We start from the raw sequence: 24,986 nt of genomic DNA, 5'->3' as shown, positions 1-24,986 counted from the left end.
CATCGATTACTGAACCTTACAGCATTCTGCTTAGCAAGGAGTCTTTATAAAGTATTTCGTTTTCTTTCTTTCTTTCTTTCTTTTTTTTTTTAGAAAAGCAATAGTGATGCGGGGCACGGAGAAATAAGACGAAAGTCTGTTTTCCGATGAAAACTTGCGCAAACGTCGTTTCGCGCTCATATTGATTTACACGGTCAAATCTGCAATCGCACATCGATCCTTGATCTGTGTGCGATGACCGACATGCACATTGTGATCACGATGAGATCGAGAACAGCAGGGAGAGTGGAGTTGGTAGTTTTACAGCTTTCTTTTTCAGGCTTAAAACAAACGAAGATTTAAAGTGAAGTGGTAGAGAGGTGATGCTGGGACGGTGGAAAAAGCTAAGATAAATACTGGAATTATGGCCCAATGACGCGCAATTTACGTTTTTTCCTCTAACCAACTCATCCTATACTTTTGCGGCCCAGTACTGCTGATTGGCAGTTGTAATTAGAAGCTTGGATTTTTATTTTTCTGACACTATCGAAAACAAGGTTAACTCTTATATTCAGCCAACACACAGCGAATATCGACGAGCGCCGCCTGTGACGTCGCACTTTAAAGTTTGAATATCATTCGCGTCGCAACAAAACGCCACTCAACTGCAACATTTGTCACTAAAACTCTCAAGACTGTCACTGTGGAGAACAGGAACCATGGGCGTTGCAATAATATCCTTGAAGGTAAAAGAAAGATGTTGAAGTTGCCCTTCAAATAACGCGGGATCGAATGCATGAAAAAGAAGAGCGATCATTAGCAGAAACAAACTGCATGCTGTCAGTTAGGAAGCTTTGAATTCTATTTTGAGCTCTATTCGTAGGTCATTGTCTAAACTTTATTAGGTAAAAGGAGGGAGGTTGACCTTCAAGAAATGCATTTTAAAATCTCGAGAACTATGCGCCTGTTGTAATGTCATCATGGCGGAAATGAATGCCGCAAATTGACACAATTAGAGTGATCAAATAGATTGATACGGACAAAATACGGAAATATTGCAGTAAGGAGGAGTACAATAAACTCTGAGTGAGAAGAACTGAGGATTGGACGAGTTGGTGGTGACCCATCGTTTAAAAAATCCAGCACGTGCAACAGAGAAATAGGAGACAAGACAGACAGAAGGCGGTTCAGCGCCTTTTGTTTTGTTTAATCTCGTCCTCTGTCTGTGTCGCAAGCGCTGGTTGTTTTCTAAACTATGGATATCTGAGTCATCCGTCATTCCCCTACAAGAAGAAAAGAAAGGAAAGACATTCCTCTATTGTTTTTGACATTGGCGGAAAATTTTCACCTTGACTGGTGTGATCATTCTTTCGCAAAAAATGGGTGGGTGTGTCCCACGGTCATGACCTTTGAAAATGTGTACAGGTTGAGGTGAATGCAACTGATAGAAAATATCGAGTGATGCTGGTGGATCATGTGTTTCATTATTTGAGAGCGTGCAATTAGTAAGCGCTATATCTTTTGGCTGAGTAACAAAAATGACTCCACAACTACGGTATTATATGGGCGCTAAAAAAAAAAAAAAACTGCTGGTTACGAGTACACTGCCTTTCTAAGCAAACACAGCATCCAAATAAATAGTTACCACTATCATGGAGAGAAAACTGACCTACTTCGTATACGCTTCTCAGCAATTTAGCGGATTTCTTAGCAAAGCTTCGAATGACAAATAGCATACAATCAGCATTTTTTTTATGTTAGGAAAGCCTTCGATCCCGTAAATCAGAAAACCGGGCTGTCAGAGTTAACCGGTATTGATTTAGTGCCAGGACTATTTCAACAGTTTTTGTGTGGGTACATCTTTCTGGCCGCAAACAATGTTACAAAACAGACGAAGCATTATCCACTTTTAACTCTTTTTTCCGCGGGTCTGCTCCAAGACTGTAGTACTAGAACATCTACGTAGTCTTTATACAAGATTTTACAAAGGGGTGAAGGGTGCTGCCATATTGGGGAGCTGGGTTGCTCTCGTACCACAGGAAAGTGTTGACGACTTCCTCCCTTAACAGCCCAGTCAAACCGGTTTCTCCATGGGTCTATATGTAAATGAACTTCCTCATGTTTTTCATCATGGCCACACTGTTCTGTATGCAGATGGTACTGTCCTTCCCTTACATTCTCGCAACTGGAATATCACAGAAAATCATGTGAAAAAATTTGGCTGCATTTAAGCTCCATTTTTAAGTGCATAACGCGACAGCATTAATGACACCCCCGGCTCCTCTTGAGAGCCCTCGTTCGCATTCGTGCCCTTTGCTAATCATTTGATCATTAATCCGTTTAATTGGTGCTTGTATTATCTCGCAATCACTCAATATCATACAATCATAAGCTACCACGTTATGTGAAAGGCCATAAATATGTGGGCCATAAGGCCCACATAAATGTTATGTGTCAGCGTGATGTCTCACTCTGGATCCAATGGTCCAGGGCTTCATTCCGATCTGCCAACTCAGCCACGTGATGTAATCTCGTGACGTCACGCAACCCGATGACAAATCAGTGGCGGCCGGCCATATCAGCTGCCAACTAACACCTACCAGGGGTATACTCGTGATATAATGCAGAAGCATTACTATCAGTATTGTTCGACTTCGTGAATGGCTGTGAAGCCTCTTTCGGGCAAAAGCTGAAAACAAAACCACGTCCTTAGTGTGTTTAAAACCAAGGCCGAGGCAAAAAGATTAGCTTCACCGGCCACTGCATAAGACCATTGCGCCATCTTGGTAGCGAGTTTTAGTTGGCTGAGCAGTAAGTACACTCACAGATCACTCAAGCCGAGCATTGAAATTGAGTATGCCGTCGCTGTGATTGGCTATAAGCTGTTTCGTGACGTCATTAATTCGAATTACGTTATTTGCTGCTGCCATAGCCCTCTACACACGATGGTTGCCATAGCAACCACCGGGACCCGAGCAACTCCCGTTTGAAGCTCGCAGCCTCCAAAAACCACGAGCATGCGTCTGACAGGTGGTAATTGGGAGGTGACAAGGCCGGGCACTGAACGTTCGGCAGGTTGTCACGAGAGCAGATGGCATGATCGAAGTCGAATTAGCTGTCAGCTCTAGCATCTCCTTCAGCGTTGAAGGGTGAGATGAGAATCAAACTCCTACGAACATCATGTGCCATTGCTCTGATTGGCAAAGCTGTTTAGTGACGTCACAACCCAGTGCCCTAGCGAGGGTAATGCGATCTAAGGTGGGCATATCTTAGCTGACCGGTGACTACCATGACTTGACCTTCGATCTACTCTTCAACCTTGACCTAATTCATTAACTAAACCTGCACTCCGCGTCGCCATCGATGCCGCTCCCGAGCAAAAGTGAGCCACGAGCCAAAGTTCAGAAGCAGAAAACGAAGAGCCACGAGCTCTGCCGCTAAATTGCCAGTTATCCACGTTGCAAGTCGAATGTAGTCGTCATTGTCTCGTCTTAAAAAGAAGCTATAAGAACCGTAATTAAGCCTCCTCCATCCTAACAAAATCCCAAAGCATCTCTTAAATGCTTAGCTAAACTTAACGTGCCAAACGCAAAGCTGCACAAAGCAAAAATAAACGAAACGGGTGCTAAGTACTACTTCTGCGTGATATCGGCGCTTAGAGAAATAAAATACATCGTGTTTTCTAGTCCTTATAAAATTCAACACATCTCGTTAAATTTACCAGCTCTAATGATTTTAAATGTTGATCAATACATAAGTTCAGGCATAAATCTTAATCAACATTGGTTCCTGCTTCCTTGCAACCGCGGCCGTATCCAACTAGCATGACAACTAGTTCATGTTAATTGTGCTATGAAAAGTGGATCCAATCTTCTCGCGTTGGTTGACGCCTACTCCAGGCGGATCGATCTGTTTTGCATGCCTGCAACAACTACCTCAAGAACTATGCAATGTTTGAACACCTTCTTTGCCGCTTATGGCTACCTCGAAGAATTGGTGACACACAATGGTTCGTAATTTACCTTGTATGATTTTCGAGACTTCGCGAGACAACGAGGAATTAAGCACACGAGGACACCTCCGTAGTACGCCGCATCCAACCATGTTGCAGAGAAGCTCGTGAGAACCACCAATACGGTGCTTTTGAAATCAAGTACTGGCTGACAATGATGCAGGGTTAAAACGTACTACGCAGGAGTATCACTGTGATTTCCTGCTATCCTACCGAAATACAATACAGTTTGTGTATACGATCAAATACGACGAAATACTAATCGAACGGGGCGCCGTCTATGAACTTCGATATCATGTCCAGGGCCACGTCCGGCTGATCGTACGGCACAAAGTGTCCCGCGTCCCTGACCATCACTTCCAACAGGTTTCCAGCCTTCTTGACGTAGCCGGCCACCGCGGAGCCGTTATTGACCAAAGTCCTCCACACCCGGCGTCTAGCGACGTCCAGAGCTTCCGCCCCAGACCAGTGCAGGGTTGCGAGAAAGTTCTCGGTGAGCGGGTACGGCACCACGGTGTCCAGCTGGCCGCTGTACACGAGCACTTTGTAGTTCCTCTCGAGCAACGAGGCGAACGATGGCTTCACGGTGCGCATGACGTCGCAGAGCAGGTGCGACGCCGCCTCGCGGCCGCTGTTGAAGGCCACGTTGCCCAAGTGCACGGCCTGCCTGAACTCATGTCTCTCCAAGAAGGACCTGCATTGGGCAGATCAACCTTGAGTGGAGAGCCATGAAGAGAAGAGTGTAGCTGAAACAACTTTTCCATTTGTTATCATGCCAACACGCGACACATGCGGTCAAGTCACAAAATAGAGCAAGCTGGCACAAATGCTCGACCGAACCATGCCTTTTCTCATTTATAGCGCTATAAATGTACATCATGGGGTTATTTCTGCGGCGAGAAGTAAAACTTTTTTGTAGCTAGAACTGAACTATAGCTTTAGTAGCCTTGTGTGTTGTTTTTAGTGGTTGTTTTTGTTGGCACCACTTCAATGACTTGTCCCATCACTAAATAGACCTGCATTTTACTCTCATGGAACGAATGCGAAAATGTGTACTCATGCGTGAAGTCGTGATAGTCTTATTTCTTTTTTCGCGAATTTTCTACCTGTTGTGAAACGTACGTAGTCGTGCCGCCAAATTTGCAGCAGCATCAAGGGCGCAAGGAGTGCAAGTTTGGTGGCCTGTCCATACGCGTTTCACGCGCGGAACGAATCGGTGGAAAAGTCTCCGTGCCTGCTAACATATCTAAACGCTGTAGAATTTCCCCTCCCTCACTTCTGTACCAGAAGTTAATGCTGTCATGGCCAGCTCATTCATATTTACGCAGATAACAGTGTTAAACATCACATCATTGGACACCAGATTGAACGCTATGGTAGTATGTGGGCAGTGCACATCGCTGTTTATGACTCATTCAGAACCAGACGTGTATCATAGAATAACGTTACTCTATGCATGTACTCAGTCATGGGGCGAAAATTTTGGCAGATTTTAAAGGCAGTACTTAACACTGCACTGAATCGGGATAGCCGGTTCAGAAGCATTATGAAGCATACAGCGCGATTCAGAAGTCAGTGAAGAAGCGAAAGATGATGGGTTGGGCAGCGTACCGTCATTATCACCACCGGCTAGACTACACTCACTGCAAGGCAAAGGCACCTCTCATAGTCATCCAATTAAAGCGATCATGTGCGAGCTGCATCAATTTAAGCTCTGCAAACTTCCCACTCTCACCTGTCAACCTAACTTGCTCACTTGCCCCTTGCTACGCTTGCCTTCATTTGGTATCCATGTCTAACCGTCAACACATACGCTCATTGTAGCATTGTCTAAGATTGCTTTTATTTCTCTGTATTTTGATAGCGAGTTGTGCATCTTTTGGGATTATAATATGGGAATAAATATGTTTGCCCCACGTAATCGCGGCTGACTGTCCAAACCGCCGACCCCAACCCCGTGATCGCGAGCGCCAACGAGCGCCCGCCGACCACGGCGGGCCGTGCTCTTGGGAACAAAGGAACAAAACGTGCTTAGATACAGGCATTTATTGCTTCAATAAAAACAACGCCAGCTAGCAATAAACAAGCTAATGAATGTAGGTCGTCCGACTCACCAGCAAAGGTTACAGGCGAATGTTCGCCCACGATAGGGCAGGGAATCAACCTCCGAGGCCGACCAGAACAAGCAGGCGAGAAAAGTCCCTCGAGGCTTCGTCTTGCCGGCGACTGCGGCCCCGCGAGGACGCGTCCGCTCGCGTCGCGTTCCCGATACCCAAGACCCCTTGGCTTTCCCCGTGTGAGCAGGGAGGAGGCCTCTAATGGTGCTCGTGCTACCGCTCCGCTGGTGCCATCTCGCAATAGTTAATTTTAAATACCGACACTGGCGTCATCTGTGATAGTTAGAGTAACTAAGGCGGTGAAAAGACGAATTTGAAGGGAACGATGGGAGGTCGTTCTCCATTATTACGTACAAATATGCTATGAGGAAATGGTTCAGTAAACTGTAAGATTTTGTGAATTGTCTGCGCTACCTTTAAAGTGTATATGGAGTGAAAAGGAAGAATACAGGTTGACTTAAAGAGTGGTTTGCTAGAGTCAGACATTTTTGAGTATGTAATGATTTTTACCGCTCTCTTCTGCAAACGGATAATCGGCTCAAGATATGTTGGGTATGTGTTACCCCATGAGTGTGTGCAATACATTAATTGGCTTTGTATAAAAGCAAAGTAAAGCATGCGGAGGATAAATAAATGGAAACATTCTCGCGCTTGCACTAAAATGTGGCAACCATAAGTTTGTGGAAACTTGTTTTATTTGACTTTTTCAGTGCACGTCAGAGTCAAAGTAGACACCAAGATATTTGAAATTGTCTACTCTTTGTATTGCCTCGTTATTTAAATACAACGCAACATGTTCGTAGTTCATTTTTTTTCTTCCTGGGGCTGAACACAGTGTATTTAGTTTTCTTAATGTTAAAGGAGAGATTGTTCTTAGTAAACCAGGTTAGTATGATGTTTAATTCTTCCATTTATTTTATTGAGAAGCTCGTTTAATGTCTCCCCTATAAATATTAAAGCTGTGTCATCGGCGTACATTAACGCTTGAGAGTATTTTTGATATGGATGGAAAGTCGTTTACATATAACGAGAACCAAACTGGTTCTAGAACTGATCCCTGCGGGACCGCGGTTAGCACGACCTGCGCCTTAGAGATCACATTATTCATAACGACATTTTGTATGTGGTTCGAAAGGTAACCATTTAAAAACTGATATTTCCCTCAAAACCTATACTTAGTTTATCTACAAGGATTTTATGGTTAAACGTATCGAATGTCTTTTTAATATCTAGGTACCCACCTATGGCTATCTTGTTATCGTGGAGGGCTCTATTTATAGTTTGCGTTAGGACAAGAACGGCGGATCCTGTTGATCTATGCTGTGTAAAGCCATGCTGACTAGAGCATATAATATTGTACTTGGCTATAAATTGCTTTATGTGTATACATAATATTTTTTCAAAAACTGTATTAATTATACTGATGACTAAAATTGGTTTATAAGTGCTTGGTTCCGAACTGTCTGCTTCTTTATAGACGACTTTAGCTACCTTTAGGTTCGCAGGATCTATTGAGCTCTTTATAATAGAGTGCATTAACAGATGTAATAGGTGGCTGGATAATAAGTCGACGTTGTCTTTGATTATTTTTACTGGAATCAGATCCAGACATGAGGCTTTGCTTACGTGCAGTGTACAAACTACTCTTATTGTGCACCCGCTTTATCTCTGCAGCATCCAACAAGTCGAACAAACTACATAAAGCGTGGCCACAGTCGAGACTCTTGTCTCCAGCCTGCTATACACTGATGCATTGAAGATCTCGCAAAGACCCTTGCATCTCTCGAAAACGCAGTCTCCCTGCTCATCCCCGCCTCACCCGTGGAAGCCACACCTCAATCCCTCAAACACCCCGGCCCTTCTTTCTTCGATGAGCAACCACCATCGCCACTACAACCAGCTTCCACTGGTAGCCACCAGCAAAGAATAAAGAAGGCTATACGACCAGTCATCACAGCCTAATTATCAACGATAGGCCGGCTACGACTTCCCACGAGACTTGACTAGCGAAGGCCCTTGATTCGACATTTGACACTGTCCAGTGAAACTATCATAGTGTTCGGACTAACACAACCACGACCTGCTCTGTCAACTATACCTCGCATTGTTCTGCCTTCCTCGTGTCTTACTGCTTCAGGAAACTCGCCACGTTCAGAACTTCCCGGGTTATTATGCTATTCACCCCCCTCCAAAAGCAACAAACCTCCTACCTCCTCCTTATGCGCACAGATATCCAATTTAAAGCCTCGAATCCTCCCACATCTCCAGAGCCCTATCCTCTTGATTACACCTACTCCCCTTACCCTAAACTTCAACCCTTTCTTCAAATCACCCTTTCTTCCAGCGATGGATGGATGGATGGAAAACTTTTATATTCATTGGTTTTGGAGGTGAGAGTTCAGTTGGACTGTTGGCCGCGCCAGAAGGCCACCAGTCGCGTCATGTCGGTGGTCTGTTCGGCCTACTCAGTGACCTGGGCCTGGATGCCCGAGTCCGAGCAGCGCAGCGCAGCACGGCCTCCCACTCCCCCAGAGATGGAGCTGGCAGCAAATCAGCTGGTTGCGGATAGGCCGCATACCCCATGTAATGTAGTCTAAAGCGGCGTCAACGCCACACACTGCATTTGGGGTCAACCTGCTCATTGAATATATGCGAATATACTTTGGGGCAGGGGACGGAGCGGGTTTGTAGCTGGCGCCAGGGTATCTCCTGGGTCTTACTTAATTAATTATGTGGGGGAGGAAAGATGCGTCTTCCTAGGCTAAAAAGGTGAGTTATATGATGGAACGAGAGCAAACCCTCCCTCGCGCCCGTGGGAGACGAGGGACTCACCACCCGGTCGACCAAACCTCGAGTATTTTCGTGAGCCTTCTCGTTCCCGGGATAGTTCGAGTGAGCCAAAACCCATACCAGTTCTATTGTCCCACCAAGGACTGGATAGTAGCCTTTGAGAATATTCATAGCGGCAGGCGATAGACGGCCCCTCCTGAAATCGCGTATGGCTGTTTTGGATTCACTGACTATACCTTTCCACGATATATACAAGCATAAATTATCTGTGTACGTATTTTCTGAAGTGTCGAGCAATTATAATAGATTTTCTAGCCATTATCTAAATAGGGATACTGGTCACAATCTGCGGAAGACTTTCATTGTTGTAGATAAACCTCGGACTAATTACGCTAAACAGACAATTGAACATCAAATCATGAAACTATGTAATAATTACCCAGACATACTTGATATCGCAAGAACAAGTAGAAGTCTACCAACTTTCAAACGGAGAATAAAACCTCTTTTCACTTCAATAGAAAACCAAATACATGACTAAAGTAGATGTGAAATCGCAATGTATTGTGCTATTCCTTTACATTGATCCAGAATTTCATAACTGTTGTTACATTTCCTTATGTTTTGTTATTGGCACGTGTCTGAATGCGTATTTTGTACTGCGGCGATAGATTTTAACTCGGTGTTTTTGTTTCTTGTCTTTTTTTTTTTACTCATGTGTAGTTATACAAAGTGAAGATTGTTGTATGTAGTTGCATGTGCATTGCCTGTACTTTGTACCCGCTGCTGTTGCGCCCAGTGGGGCCAGGACCTCGTCAGGAGACTAATTACCTCCTTTTGTCCTGCCCCGCGGGCAGTATCATGTATTGCCCACAAAATCACTGAATAAAAAAAATAAAAATAAATAAATAATATCTGCTTCGGTAGAACCAATGGTCAATGCGATGGCTGCTACCTCTGCAGCATCGGATATTCTGGTGCGTAAAATAGCTGAAGCTAAGATCTTGGAAGGCGCGAACTCACGGGCCCCAGTCACCGCACAAATCGCGAAACCTCTGTCCGTCTCTTCATATTCGGCAGCATCTACGTAAACAACCACCTCGGTTTTTTTTTTTTTTTTTTTTTTTGTATTTGGTGTGCACTGTGTAGTGCGCGTGCGCGTACTAGTCGCTTGTCTTCGTGGTGATCGGGGTGCATATTCTTAGGGAGTGGCTTGATAACATCATCATCATCATCAGCCTGATTATAGGCGAAGGCCTCTCCCATATTTCTCCACTTAACCCGGTTCTGTGCTACCTGCATCCACTTGACCCCTGCGAAATTCTTAATCTCATCCGCCCACCTAACTTTCTGCCGCCCCCTGCTACGCTTTCCTACCCTTGGAATCCAGTTTGTTACCCTCAGCGACCATCGGTTATCCTCTCTTCGCACTACATGTCCTGCCCATGTCCATTTCTTCTTCTTAATTTCTACTAGAATGTCGGTAACTTGAGTTATTTCTCTGACCCACTCTGCACGCTTTCTATCTCTTAATGTTACCCCTACCATTTTTCGTTCCATAGCCCTCTGGGTTGTCCTCAACTTAAGTAGAACTCTCTTGGTTAGCCTCCAAGTTTCAGCCCCATAGGTGAGTACAGGCAAGATGCAACTGTTGTATACTTTCCTCTTGAGCGATACCGGTAAGCTGCTAGTCATAATCTGCGAGTGCTTGCCAAATGCGCTCCATCCTAATCGTATTCTTCTTGTTATTTCCTTTTCGTGGTCCGGATCTGCGGTTACTACCTGTCCTAAGTAGACATATTCGCCCACTACTTCCAGTATTTCGCTACCTAATGTAAACTGCTGTTCCTTCACGAGGCTGTTGAACATTACCTTAGTCTTCTGCATATTGATTTTCAAGCCTACCTTTCTACTTTTCCTGTCTAGGTCATCAATCATTATTTGCAGTTCATCCCCCGAGTTGCTTAGCAAGGCAATGTCATCAGCAAATCGCAGATTACTGAGGTATTCTCCATCTACCCTTATCCCTAACTGCTCCCACTCCAAGTCTCTGAATACTTCCTCTAAACAAGCTGTGAATAGTACTCGGGAGATTGTGTCTCCTTGCCTAACACCTTTCTTTATGGGAATTTTGTTGCTTTCTTTATGCAGAACTATGGTTGCTGTGCAGCCGCTATATATATCTTCCAGCACTTTCACGTATGGCTCGTCTACCCCGTGATTTCGCAATGCCTGCATCACCACCGAGGTTTCAACTGAGTCAAACGCTTTTTCGTAATCAATGAATGCTATGTATAAGGGCTGGTTATATTCCGAGCATTTTTCTATCACCTGATTGATGGTATGGATATGATCGATAGTAGAGTACCGTTTCCGAAACCCTGCTTGATCCTTTGCTTGATTGCAGTCTAAGGTTGTCCTGATTCTATTAGCGATTACCTTAGTAAATACCTTATACGTAACAGACAGTAAGCTGATTGGTCTCTAATTTTTAAGGTCTTTAGAGTCCCCTTTCTTGTGAATGAGGATAATGTTTGCATTCTTCCATGGTTCCGGTACCGTCGATGACACCAGGCACTGCATATACAGGGTGGCCAGGTTTTCTAGCACGATATCCCCCCCGTCCTTCAGCAAATCTGTAGTTATCTGATCCTCTCCAGCTGATTTCCCCCTTTTCAAAGTTTCTAGTGCTTTCTTGACCTCGTCCTTCGTCACTGGTGGAACGTCTGACTGTTTTTCCCTACCGCCAATCTCATTACGGTCCTGACTACTTTGGCTACTGTAGAGATCCGTATAGAACTCCTCGGCTACTTTGACTATATTTTCCATATTAGTGATGACGTTGCCCGCCTTGTCCCTTATCGCATACATCTGGTTTTTGCCTATGCCCAATTTCTTCTTTACCGCTTTAAGGCTTCCCCCGTTCTTTACAGCATGCTCAATTTTCTCCATGTTATACTTCCTAATATCGGCCACCTTGCGCTTATTGATTAGCTTTGATATCTCGGCTAATTCGATCTGGTCTGTTGGATTGGAAGCTTTCATAGTCTGGCGTTTCTTAATCAAATCTTTCGTCTCCTTAGACAGCTTACCGGTATCCTCTCTAACTATCCTACCGCCTACTTCTACCGCGCACTCAGTAATGATATCTCTGAAATTACTGTTCCTTGCCTCTAGGGTAATGTCGCCATCCTCAGTTAGAGCTGAAAACCTATTCTGTAGCGAGATCCTGAACTCTTCTGCCCTCCCCCTCACCGCTAATTCGTTGATGGGTTTCTTTCTTACTAATCTGTTGCGTTCCTTCTTCAGATTTAGGCTAATTCGGGACCTCACCATCCTGTGGTCACTGCATCGCACTTTCCCGCTTACCTCTACATCTTGCATAATGGCGGGGGTTGAACACATTATGAAGTCGATTTCATTTTTAGTCTCTCCGTTAGGACTTTTCCATGTCCATTTCCGGTTCTTCCGTTTGCTGAAGAAGGTATTCATGATTCGTAAGTTATTGCGCTCTGCAAACTCAACTAGTAACTCCCCCCTGCTATTCCTAGAACCAATGCCATAGTTACCTACTGCCTTGTCTCCTGCCTGTTTTTTCCCTACCTTGGCATTGAAATCGCCCATTAGTACAGTACACTGTGTCTTTACTTTTCGCATTGCCGATTCTACATCTTCATAGAAGCTTTCAACTGCCTGGTCATCATAACTACATGTAGGTGCATAGGCCTGTACAACCTTCAGTTTATACCGCTTATTAAGCCTAATTACGATGCCTGCAACCCTCTCATTAATACTATAGAATTCATCTATATTACCCGCTATATACTTATTGACAAGGAAACCTACTCCTAGTTGTCGCCTCTCTGGTAAGCCTCGATAACACAGTATACATGCCCATCTTTCAGTACAGTATATGCCTCATTCGGCCTCCTAACCTCACTAAGCCCTATGACATCCCATTTCATGCCCTCTAGTTCCCCTAACAGCACTGCTAAGCTAGCTTCACTAGCTAGGGTTCTAGCATTAAACGTTGCCAGGGTCAGTTTCCAATGGCGGCCTGTCCAGCGGAGCCAGGCTTTCTTAGCACCCCCTGCTGCGTCACAGGTCTGACCGCCGCCGTGGTCAGTTGTTCCGCAGCCGCTGGTGACTGAGGGCCGGGGTTTTATGGAGCTTATCATAGGAGCTTATCATAGGCTTGATAACAAGCTTCATCCTAATTGCTAAGGGCATTTGCCTGGAATTGTCCGCCATGGATTCGGCATTGATGCCTAGCCTTATCAAGACAAGTCTCCTAGCTTTTATGCGCGTCAGTCTGGAGTACTGCGATATTAAATGCGCATCCTTAAGCTAATCAAGTGTGGTTTGCATTCCAAGCACTATGAGTCTATCGATTGAGGCGTTCATTGATAGTCCTAGCCTGCCGGATACGACACTCAACGTTTTTCTTTTCGTCTTGGTAAAGGTGCAGATAGGGAAGGGTATAGACTAGCATGGCGATGAAGAAAGTCTGAATGTGCCGACAGGTGTCGTGTTCTTTTATGCCCCTTCTCTTGTTGGCAATTCGCTGTTTGGGTGACTGCTGGGGTCAGTTTATCTAATGTTGCTAAGTTTCTGTGGTTACTCTGAATGAACATGTCTAGGATTCGATGGTATCTATTTTGATTGGTAGTTCTTTTAGCTCTGCCCTGATTGCAAGAGGCGGAGGTCTGTTCTTTCAATTGGGGCCTTCTCGGACTACAAGTTCGGACTTGGAGTGTGAGCAATCATGGCCCGCCCATAGAGCATAAGCCTCTATGGCGTCGACTGCTTCCTGAAGCAAACTTTCTATTTGGGCATCACTTCCCCTGTTTACCCACAGGGTAATGTCGTCCGCGTAAAATGTATGCTGGAAGCCCCTCAGTGGCGGCGAGTCTGGAGGACAGTGTTATCACTGCAATGATGAAGAGGAACGGCGGCATCACAGAGCCTTGCGGTGTCCCCCTTCCACCCAGAGCTATGGGGTCTGATTTGATCGCGCCGAGAGTGAGCTCGGCCGTCCTGTTCGAAAGGAAGAACCGGACCTACCCGAAAACTCTCTCGCCGGGATTCAAAAGTGCGAGAATATCGCCGTGCGAAGCGTTATCGAAGGCTTTACGGAGATAAAGCCCCAGTATTGCCCGTTCCACCCTTACCTTCGATCAATTGATCTTTCCAGGGCTCTGATGAACTAACCCAAGCCCTTGCTGATATCTATATTACCCCATCTCTTCTCTCCAAATACCTGGAATGTCTTTCCACCTCATCCTGACGAAGATTGTCTTATCATCATGATTATCTGGATCTTGCTCAAGCCCGACACTCCAAGCCCTCACCCCATGAGACGATAAGGTCACTCGTACCCTTTTACATAACGCCCATGAAACCCCCTAAAGAAGACATCCTGTCCCACATTAACAAACGCTGGTCCGAAGGGCACACTTCCAAATGAATGGAAAATTTCCACCGTCGTTCTGATCCTTATCCCTGGCAAGCCGTTCAATCTTCACAATATTCGCCCTGTCCCCTTGACTTCCCGAGTCAGAAATACCATAGAAAAGATAGTTCTTAATCGAGTACGATAGGAAACAGCTTATTCAAGCTAATGCATGTTCTATCCAACAAGATTAAAAGTTCGACTGACCCACCAAGACGTCGTCGTTGTCGACTGTCGGTGGGCATGAAGGGGGTCTGTAAATGCCGCTTTGTTTTCGTAGAACGGTGACAGTCGACAGCTTTTTCACACCCAGACATGCTGCTCACTTGAGACAACAATGGGCGCCCGCACTTCGCTGTACCGCGGATATGTAATAGGGAAGAGGAATGAGGCATTGTCAACTCATTATAATTTGTCGCACTAGTTCGTTCGATGCAAAGAACTACGCGAGCTAGACGCGGATGAAGGAGAGGCAAGAACGCACACAGGTGCGTTTGTGCGCTTGTTTGCCTCTTCTCCGATCGTGCCTAGTTCGAGTTCTTTCGCCGTCGCCGCACGCGTCTTTTCAAGCGATCCAATACTCTAGCTGTGCCGCTTAACTGCACTGTGCCGCTCGCGAGGCGAAATGTGGTATCGCACTGGCAGTTGTATTAGCTCGAAAGCTAAGGTTTGCTCAATGAATGACGCTGCCTAGTGTAGAAAACTTTAGCGTTATGGGGGCCAGAGGTGTTAGTAAAGCGGGGTTCTCTGTTTACGCCGCGCGGAGTCGGAGCTTTTCACCACCGTGTTTTCTCACAGGAGGGCTGCAGGCCATATTCGCAGTCTAAGTTCTCTGGCTCGTCGCACCGTAGCGACGATTGTTTATCAGCCGATGAGCTGAACTCTGGGCTCCACTTTTCAGTCGTACGTCTCGGATCCGCGGTGCGGGCCGCTCATGAGGCTGTATGTCACCTCGCGATCTCGCCACGGTGTGTTCCGTTCTGAGGCAGCGTGTACCGTTCGTAGCACCTAGCTCAGTGGGACTCCAAACCGCGGGGCTGATGAGTCCGCTCTGGGTGGATTGCGCGCACAGCTGTCATTCCACGCGCGGCGCGGGTCACGTGACAGCGTAGCGGATGGTGGTGGCCGATACACTCGCGCAGAGAGGATGTCTCTGTCTCGGTAGCTGACGTCAACCAGCTGCAGGCTTTAGTCAGCTTAGCGGAAGGATATTCATAAGGTATATGTTTGACCTTGCGTAAAGATTTTTTCTATCTCTCCTCTGGATGCGCTTCACCTCGCCCACTAGCTACTCCAAATTTCTAAACCTGCCTCCACTCAGGCGGGCCGCGAAAGTTGGGTGCGCTTGCATTGCGGCGCACTAAACTTTCTCCGCGTTCGTGGGGCAAGGTTCAGCGAGAAGGCAAAGTTCGTTCATAGCCCTGACGTACTCCAACAAAGACTCGTCGCGGTGTTGGATGCGAACCTCCAGACTTTCTCCTGGGCTGACGACCGCGGAATTAGACGCAGATACAGACATCGAACAACTGGGCATAGGTGCCTCATTGTCCGCACCACAGAGAGGCGAGGTGCTTGATGTGGAACTACCCGTGCCTGACCGATCTCCTGTCAACGCATCAGGGAATATGTCGCTTGGCTATTCCGCATGGAACGCTCAATGTCTAGATCTTGAAGAATTTCGAAAGCGGCTCTGATATGCGTATCAAGCAGGAAGCTAGCCCTGACTATGTGCCACTGTAGCTATCATGCAATGTCTACTTTTGTATAGTGCCTGCAGTGTGATGAGTCCGAGTGGCTGCCTGTCGCTCTCATGTTTTCCCCTCAAATTGTATAACAGTGTTGGAAATTTGATGACAGGATACATTGGATAATACCTCGTGTATACGCCCCCAAACTATCCTCTAACAATCACTCCTTTAAAGGTTAAATAGAAGCTCTATTGCGTCAGCGGGCAGAGAAGGGGCCCGTGCAGGGTCGTCTGATGTAGGCAAGAGACTCGTTCCCGCCACGACCTCCTGGTTTTGACCCCTCAACGTCACTCGGAGCAATAGGTTGCTCCTAGCGGGCTTGGAGTGCACACAATTCCCAGTGGCCATCGCGGTGTAGAAAGTGAAGGAGACACGTACCTTCTTTCCCCCTCCCCGCCAATATTTTGACCGACATATTGTTGTTCACCAGATGGAGGTTGAACGAGATCATTACACGTAATTTTGACGAGACCTAATACTCAGAACCGCCCGTGTGGAACGAAAACAGCAACACAAGCTCACGAGTAACATCGGGGGAATTCGTTGTCACACAGATGGTTGGGAAATGGCGGCAATATTTGCATGGGCGAATTCTCCTTTTGAATGTCTGAATAATTGAAGGTACAGGAACTGAACTCAATATAAGCAAGTAGAGAACCCATTAGCTGGCATGGCGAAACAAAATTACAGGGGCTTCAATCTAGTAACACACTTGCGCCTCTAATAGCCGCAACGATAGCCTACTGCATGCCCCTTAGAAAATGAGTGAAGGACCGGTTCATAGCCTCCTGTAAATGGGTACGTGTGCTTGCGTGCGTGAGCGCGCGCGCACACCGTGGACTGCACCATTATGTCCCAGTTTCAGAACAGGAACATAAACCCATACCTGTAAAGGTCCAACTCCTGTTGAGTCTTCCTCTCTCCCAGTAGAAAGTTATAGGGCGCATCAACACCGCTAACATTCCTGAAGTACGATGTGGACGTCGCGAAGCCGCCAATCAGGAGGTCCATCATTTCATACGCATCCTCGTACCGCCCGTGCCGGATCAGCCCGATCACCCTGTCAGTTCGTCGCCGTATATAGTCCGCCTGCCGTCGATCCACCAGACCGACCTGGTAAAGAAACTCTGCATAGTCCAGCATCGTCTCTGGGTCCAGCCAGGCGTTGCCGACAGCGATACCGCGTAAGTTGATGTTGACCCGCGCATGAATTGTCGTGTCGATGAGGTTTGCGAGGGCTGTCACGTATTTTCCTGTAGTGATAGAAGTTAATGACACATTTTTGGAGCTTATAAAACGCCTTATTTGGCTCACATCAGAAATGCTGCAGAGAGTTCACCATTTCACCATCCGCTTACCTCTTCCCGAAGCGAGTGCTTAGACTAAAAGCTACAACATAGTCTGATACAGCCCAAGAACAAAGCGTCAGTGTTCTTCAAAGGAGTCTCTCCAGCCAGTGTATTCGACCGAGTGTCATGACGCCGTGCACTTGCTGGAGTGACATCGCAGTGACAACACAGGTGCAAGGGGTAGTCGAGGATGAAGTGCATTAGTCACGAAAGCAGGTGGACGCCACGGGATGTGGGACCTCTTTGGAGGGGCACTCGCCGCTTCGTGAGTTGTACACAATTATTAGGCAATTATCCTGGTTTGTGCACCTATATAGCGCCACCACGTTTTCGCGTGTGATACCATCCGTTCATCATGATTTACCATGCTTAAAAGCGCAGCCCTTCCCCCTCCCTCAAATTGAAACTTTTCCTAAAACTCAGGTCACATCTGCATAATTTAGAGTAGGCGCATGGTGGCAATCGTTTTCCCCTCCCCACACACGCTCGCGCATGCACGCGTGCATGCACAATAATTAGGGTCTTGCCAGAAAATGAAACTAAAGCAATGTTCTTCGGCCTGCAATGCCTGGTGGCACAACGTAGAGTACAGACCGGTTTGCAGTTCCGGCTTTTAAGCCTGTTTACAGTGTACTGTAAGTGTTAAATGCGAAAATGCTTAGGTCACAACATAACGTCGGCATTCCAGTGTTCTTCGTCTGAACCATCTTCATGATTTCCCGTTCGGGCTTTCGCCGAAGAGGGTAAGATGGTGTCCAGTCGTAGCCCATTTGCAACTTCGACCAAACCTTCAGTGGCACCAACTTGTATAGGTACATTATGTCATCGCAATGCTATAGCATACTATTAGCTGTTGATTTCTCTACGTCAAGTTTTTTTTATCATTCTTCCACAGTTGTGTGTTTGGGCCATTGCACATCTGTCTCTTCAATACCAGATTATTCCTGGGGTCATCTATATATCTGGCGCTTAGATGTTTCTTCGAAGGTTTCTAGCGGTGGCGACACAGACGCAATGAAGATACGTTGAAACGCATAGCTGCCACTTTTGGTCAGGTAACATTACTTTCTTATAGCCGGTGTGAATGACCCTATCTGGTGACGTCACTTCCTTCCAACCACTGTATGGATTTTGCTGCCAAGGGCACATTTTTAAGATTCTACTACTGATTCTGCTGCATTAAAGCGCTAGGAATTGTACGCGTGAGCCGAGTAAAGCTCTTTTGTGAATGGAAAGCTACATATCCCTCGTGATTTCGTTAAGCTTTATCAAAAACGATAAAAAATGTTTCGCTTAGCCCTCCCCTATCAGGAGCTATGGCAGCTACAACAACCACTAAGGAGCTTGTGTGGTTTAGACGCATTCCTTGCATCCGCGAACGCTGTGGGCCGAATGAGAAGGTAATATCTGGAGCGGACCTGCGTAAGACTCTCCTGCGACGTAGAAGTCTTTCGCGGCGAATCGGGGGAATAGCGTGAAGAACTGCTGCAAGGCCTCGTTGAGACTCCGCGCCACGTCGCGGGTGTCCCGGGCGTAGCCGCGCTCGTCCCACGTGAAGCTGAACCCGGAGCCCACGGGGCTATCCATGTATAGCATCGAGTATCGCTGCGCCCAGGTGGCGTTGCGCAGTCGCAGGATGCCACCTTTGTCTACCCGGTACGGGCCGTGCTCCATGAAAAGGCCGAACATCGAGGATCCACCAGGTCCGCCCTGAAGCCACAGAACAACGGGGGCTACGGCGGGATTCTCCTGCACAAAAGGAGGGCTGGTTTCACAGGAGGCTAGAGAGGTGTCCTTGCTACGGCATTACCTCCCTGTACAACATAGCGCTAGAAGTGCTTAAGTGTTCAAAAAAAAAAAAAAAAAAAAAACGTCCACACTATCATTTTCTTAAACAACCTTTATTTTGCAATACGGCTATGGCTACGGAATATAATCGGGGGTGAATGCCATTTCTCAGGCCAAAAAAAAAGCTCCGCATTCACATGCTCTTCGATTGTAATAGTTATAAATGGAGGTCTGAGAGCAACTCCTCTTAAATAAAAATATGGGGACTCCCTCTTTTTTTTTTTTAATGCTATACGACGAGGAAGCGTTCATGGCTCCCGTCCATTGAATTTTCTACTAGATTACTCAGTAACCTTTTATCTTCTATTGTCTGCACATATTCATTAACGTGCAGTCGTAATATACCATATGTGAAAGATCACCTCACATAGGTATTATGTCTCCGCTTTCTGCTGCCAAGCCGTGCGGACGTGCCAGGGTAGCCTAGGGACAGCTTATCTAACAAAGGATCCAAGAGCTTAGAAGGCTCGATTTTGATCTCATCCTCCCATCCCAAAGGCGAACCCCGAGTTCGCAGCGCCTGTCAACTTATATATGCCATGCGGACTCCTGGCGTCACGCAGCCCGATGACCACGAAGTACATGCCCTTCTTCCCTGCCAACTATACTACCTGTCAGAGCCATGTGCCTGATTTTTCACTCTGGGTGCTGATGCCTGCAACACCGACGCCAGATTTTCTGAATAACAGGGCCTTAGACGTCGTCGTGTTAATACGGCATATGCTCATTTCACTCAAGCTCCAGCCATGTGTCTTTTTATGCTGTTTTGTTAGGAAGTTATTCTGCTATAACTACACTTATTTTCACCGGAGTAAAGGGCTTCTTTTCCTCCCTTAAGGAACATCTGATAGTTCTATGATAAATTGGAACATCGCACGTTATGCGATATCACACACACAAAAAAAGAAAGTCTTGTTGGCTTCATACCTGGAGTCTAGGTTTTATGTTAGAAACACCCTTGCTTTCTACCAGAAAGTTGATGTTCTTTCAATCCCCCCCCCCCTTTAATTTTCTACCATATGTTTTAATGGCTATTGAAACATATTCGCGTTTTCTGAGTATGGCGTTTATAGTTGTGCTAGAACGCCTGAAATACATCACGAAACCAAAAATATTCGCAGACCGAAGGCCACATTTGCAGCGTGATACAAGCTGTTCGCATTCGACTAACCATGGCGGGAAAGAACCAGAAGAAAATGTTGCTGGAGAAGTCCTTATTGACGGTGAAGAATCCCGCGTAGCTGGGTAGGTCGGCGCCGGTGTAAAGAGGACCAACACGGCTCAGGTTAAACGCCTTGTCCACCTGGCCGGCTTCAATAAGTGGCGTCAGGAACAGCGGACCGCCAACATCGCCCACCAGATGGCCGGCGGCGTGGTTCAGACTCTTACTGCAGAGATGGTTCACTGCGGCTTGGTCATCACTTAGATGGTGCCTGCGGTTTTAGCTATTGGCTCTTTTAAGTGCCGAGCCTGCACCTGGACTACGACATGCGCTACGCGGAGTGACAGAGTCGGAAACAGAATCAAGGCAGAAATTACGTAAAGAGGCCCGAAAATTCAAAACACAGCCCACAGAAATGTCCCGTAATTGAATTTGCGAATTTACAAGAGACGATAGCCCGTAGCATATATACGGCAACCAAGCCACTCAACGTTTGTCAGGTGCTATAACTATGTGTTCATCCTGTGGTTGGTTCATTAGCGCTGTTTTTTTTTTGCACAATACTTAAACTTAATGCAATTTACTTTGACGTATATATACGACAAGCTGACTGAGTCAACAACGAAGTGAATTGATATTTATAAAGAAGAGCTACGCTTTATCTTGTTAGGAGTTCAACTTACCAGAGCGACTGTTTCTACAAGGAAGTCTTGGTCGAAGGACCAAGAATTCCATTCGACCAAGAGTTCCAATTAACTTGTATATTTTCAAGCAACACGGCTCATATTTCATATGACAAAATGCTACGGACATAATAATCCTCAGCTTCGTGAGTGCTGACCACTTTGTTCATTATAGATTAATTTTCTACTAACAGTTCAGATTATTCACTTGACAGCTACCGCGGATATGTTCTCGTTGATGCCTTACTTAATAGCGGCTTCACAGAAAGCATTACAGAGGCGCTTGTTCAGTTCATAGAGCGTATGCTGAACCTCCTGATGAAAGCGATTCTTGCCTCATTCTCAACCCAAATTATCGTCGAAGTAACTTCAGCTATAGAAAGTCGCAGTCCTTTTATACTCACACGTTGTAGACTTTCCACATGTTGGTCACCCAGGCGTCAACATTTGCACAAAGGAAAGACGCAAAAAACACCGACCTGGCCATTGTTGTGGCAGCCGTAGCCATATCTTCTTCATGCGCATGCTCAGCACGTGCTAGCCAGGGTGCCTGCTTTTGTTTCTTCTTTCCGCCTACCTCAGATGTTTCCTACAACGATTATTGCTGTAGAACTGAGGTCGGATTCACGCCTCAATGTGCAAATTACTTTGGAAGTTCTAAATGCATGTTGCTGAAGGCCCTACTCAGATTTCTTATAAATGATCATTATTCATACACCATTTGTAAGTGAGGAAGAAAGAAACATGTGGGAACTCCCGACTTTTCGATGTCGATCAAATATAGTCATAAACGAAATTAATGTTAGGAGAGTATTGAAGAATTTCTGGCAAATCAACTTTTGAAGAATGAAAAAAATGAAGATACAATGAAAGGTGATATAAATATATCCTATATGCTCCCTACGGACAGCAAATACTTTTATTTGAAGGAAACTCAAATATTAAATGTACTGAGTAACTGGAATAGCTAGTATTTTTCATCATTTTCTATTGTTCTCGTGTTTGGTCCCGCACCCAGTAGCAGCATTATTAGAAAGTAATTGGCCCGAAGTGGGTGCGTCTCACTGAAGGAATGTGTACGACAAAGGGAAAAATGGTGCATGGCGGTATGGATGTTCATCGCATAGTCGCATCCATCGTGGCATTGGGAACACCTTTGCTAATAAAGGGGCTTTTTTTTAACGACAGAATAAAAACGCAGAGACATCGTCTACAGCAGCGATCCTTTCGTGGAGGGGGAATTTAGGCAAGGAGCAGAGCCGACATGTTTCCGGCAATAAGCGTTTTTCTTGTAGTGCTGTGCTTTGTCCATTTGATGTGCTCCGTAAAATAATCCGTTTTCGTCGTTAGATTATCATGTCACGCTGAGTGCTGGGGTAGGGTAGACACAAGATCGACCCACTTTAGGGGAATGCTTGTGATGTATAGTCTCTTCATTTGATTTACTTTATCCGCATAATTGGAACCGCATGACAGTGAGGCGTCGCTGGAAATACGAATGGAAGCAAAACGCTCGTCTGTAAACCCGAAATTTATTTACGACTACCGACGATGACAACAGCTCTTCGCAGCACATCCCACCTGTAGTGAGCTTATTTATTTCTATCTTGCGTTTCAAACGCGACGTCCATTTTTGCTGTTCTTACACATTCTCACATAGCTAATGATGCATTACAAGGTGAATGGCTTGTCTTCGATGAAGCGAGTGATGAGATCCAAGGCAACTTCAGGCTGGTCGTAAGGCAGGATGTGTCCGGCGTCCCTGACAAGGACTTGTGTGAAGTTTCCCACCTTCCGGACATAGCCTGCCACACCGACTCCGCTTGGATTCTTCCATATCATACGTGGAGCCTTTTCGAAGGCTGCCTTGCCAGACCACGGTATGCTCATAACAAAGTTGTCCGTCAGGGAGTAGGCGATGATGATGTCCAGCTGTCCGTTGTATATGAGCACCTTGTATTGGGGCTTGTCCATGAGTGAGGCGAGCCAGGGCTTGACAGACTGCATGATGTCTTCTCGAAGGTGGCTCTCAGTAGCGTCGCCGTTGTTGAAAGTCAAGTTCCCCACATGGATCGCCCTGCGAACGACAGGCGAATCGACGAAGGTGTGATAATAGTCGAAGCATTTGGGCTCTGTGGAAAGCAGGAAGTTGTAGTAGAAGTCGAGCCCGGTAATGTTCTTGAAGTACGATGGCTGCGAGATGGTGTCTCCATTGATGAGTTTGTCGAAAATCAAAAACGCGTCCAGGTAGCGCCCCTGCTTAATGTAGTCGACGGCTTCATCAGTCTTTTCTCTGATGTAATCTGCCTGTCTCAGGTCTGCGAGGCCAATTTGGTACAGGAAGTCAGCGTAGTTGGACATGGTCTCCGGATCAACCATTCCATCCCCGATGGCAATGCCGCGCAGGTTGACCTTGACCCTAGGTGTCACTGCCGTGTCGATTGCGTGAGCGATTGCCGGTACATATTTTCCTGCATCGAGGTGACAAATGATGCATTAATAAAATGAGGGTCAAATCCACGCTAGACGAGAGAATAGCTTAACCGTGTGGCTTTGAGGCACGGGTAGAATTCACTAGGCACGTTATGCCATGAAGGGGCCTGAAGCGGAAAGCGATGAAGTGGCCTCTGCGAATACTCAGAGCTGCACTCAGTTGCATCATCGAGTCGCACTTCGTTTCCTTCGTGTTTTTTCTTGCATAATTGGTTACTGATTGTGATGATGTGAAAAGGAGAGCATGTGTCCTCTTAGAAATGCTTTTATTACTGTAATTCCTGTTCTGTTCAGTGAGATAAAAACTATATGCGTTGACACAGCTGAGCGTTTGAAAGTGGGATGGAGAAAGAAACAGAACCTGCCCTGCTCCTCAACTGTTTACCCGAAAAAGGAAGTGGATGAACGAGATGACCTGCTTGTGTTCAGGTTTTACCGCACTTCCTTGCTAGTGCCAAAAAACAATGAACTGTCTGCCGAAACCTTCGTCCTCGCGTTGTACTAAACCTCCGCTAAAATTATGACAGAATGTAAATTAGAACCTAGAATGACCCGTGTATTCCATGAATTGCTCTAGCTTAACTGGGCTGCAGCCGATACCTATGCAAACGATCAAACTTTACTCACCGGCGTAGGACTCTCCGGTCGCGTAGAAGTCGTTGCCAGCATACTCGTGGAAGAGAGTGAAGAACTGCTGAAGGGCCTCGTGCAGATCCCTGCCGACTTCCACCTCGTTCCGTGCGTAACCGCGATCGTCCTGGGTGAAGCTGAAGCCAGCGCCGACCGGGTTGTCTATGTAGAGCATCGAGTAGCGCTGCGCCCAGGTTGTGTCCCGAAGCTTAGGCACGCCCCCTTTGGCCACACGGTACGGACCGTGCTCCACGAACAGGCCGAAGAGCGAGGAGCCACCGGGTCCACCTTGCAGCCACAAAACGACGGGCGCGTTACGCGGGTTCTCCTACGAGGAAACGCAGGCACTTGGCTCAGTTAACAGATCGACGCCATCGACTGTTCCTTTCGTTGCTGTTGTTGCTGTTGTTGGTTTTGTTGTTGTTACACAATGCGCGACGTCCCCTGAGTCGTTACTTCCGTCTGCAAGACCTGCTGCGGTTGATGATCAGTGTCTTCCGGTAGAAACACGACACCACAGAATTATAATAGCTGCGTTAGTAGAGAGTTTTAGTTTCACGTACGTGGGAGCTTCACGTACGTGAAGCGCCTACGTGTGACCAGTGCGCATGCGCAGAACGTGAAGAGTCCGCGGGAGTTTCACGGACGTACGTGAGATTCGGATTTTCACGTTGGCGTCTTCACGTTGCTGGCGTACGTAGAGTTGACAACATGGCGACGCCC

The 24,986-nt window shown here is 46.4% G+C and overlaps 2 protein-coding genes across 2 annotated transcripts in view; both read right to left on the bottom strand.

The window, feature by feature from the left end:
- Positions 1 to 4,249: 4,249 nt before the first annotated feature.
- Positions 4,250 to 21,564, bottom strand: LOC146199241 (putative serine carboxypeptidase CPVL). The gene is made up of 5 exons (XM_084592080.1): positions 21,545 to 21,564; positions 20,467 to 20,683; positions 18,866 to 19,196; positions 16,985 to 17,351; positions 4,250 to 4,685 (listed from the first exon to the last, which is right to left on the bottom strand). The coding sequence occupies exons 1-5, from the start codon at positions 21,562 to 21,564 to the stop codon at positions 4,250 to 4,252; spliced, it is 1,371 nt and encodes a 456-aa protein (XP_084448206.1).
- Positions 21,565 to 22,653: 1,089 nt separating this feature from the next.
- The window catches only part of LOC146199240 (putative serine carboxypeptidase CPVL), a 10,677-nt gene continuing 8,344 nt past the window's right edge, over positions 22,654 to 24,986 (bottom strand). Inside the window, exons 3-4 of the mRNA XM_084594726.1 lie at positions 24,261 to 24,591; positions 22,654 to 23,611 (exon numbers count right to left, since the gene is read on the bottom strand). Coding sequence (XP_084450852.1) covers positions 22,812 to 23,611; positions 24,261 to 24,591 — 1,131 coding nt within the window. The 3' untranslated portion in view covers positions 22,654 to 22,811. The remainder of the gene's footprint in view (positions 23,612 to 24,260; positions 24,592 to 24,986) is intronic.

This window comes from Amblyomma maculatum, chromosome 2 (assembly GCF_055883805.1).
Source record: "Amblyomma maculatum isolate TAMU_Amacu chromosome 2, ASM5588380v1, whole genome shotgun sequence".
In the NCBI taxonomy this organism is placed as follows: Eukaryota; Metazoa; Arthropoda; class Arachnida; order Ixodida; family Ixodidae; genus Amblyomma; species Amblyomma maculatum.
This window is presented reverse-complemented; position numbering and strand designations above follow the sequence as displayed.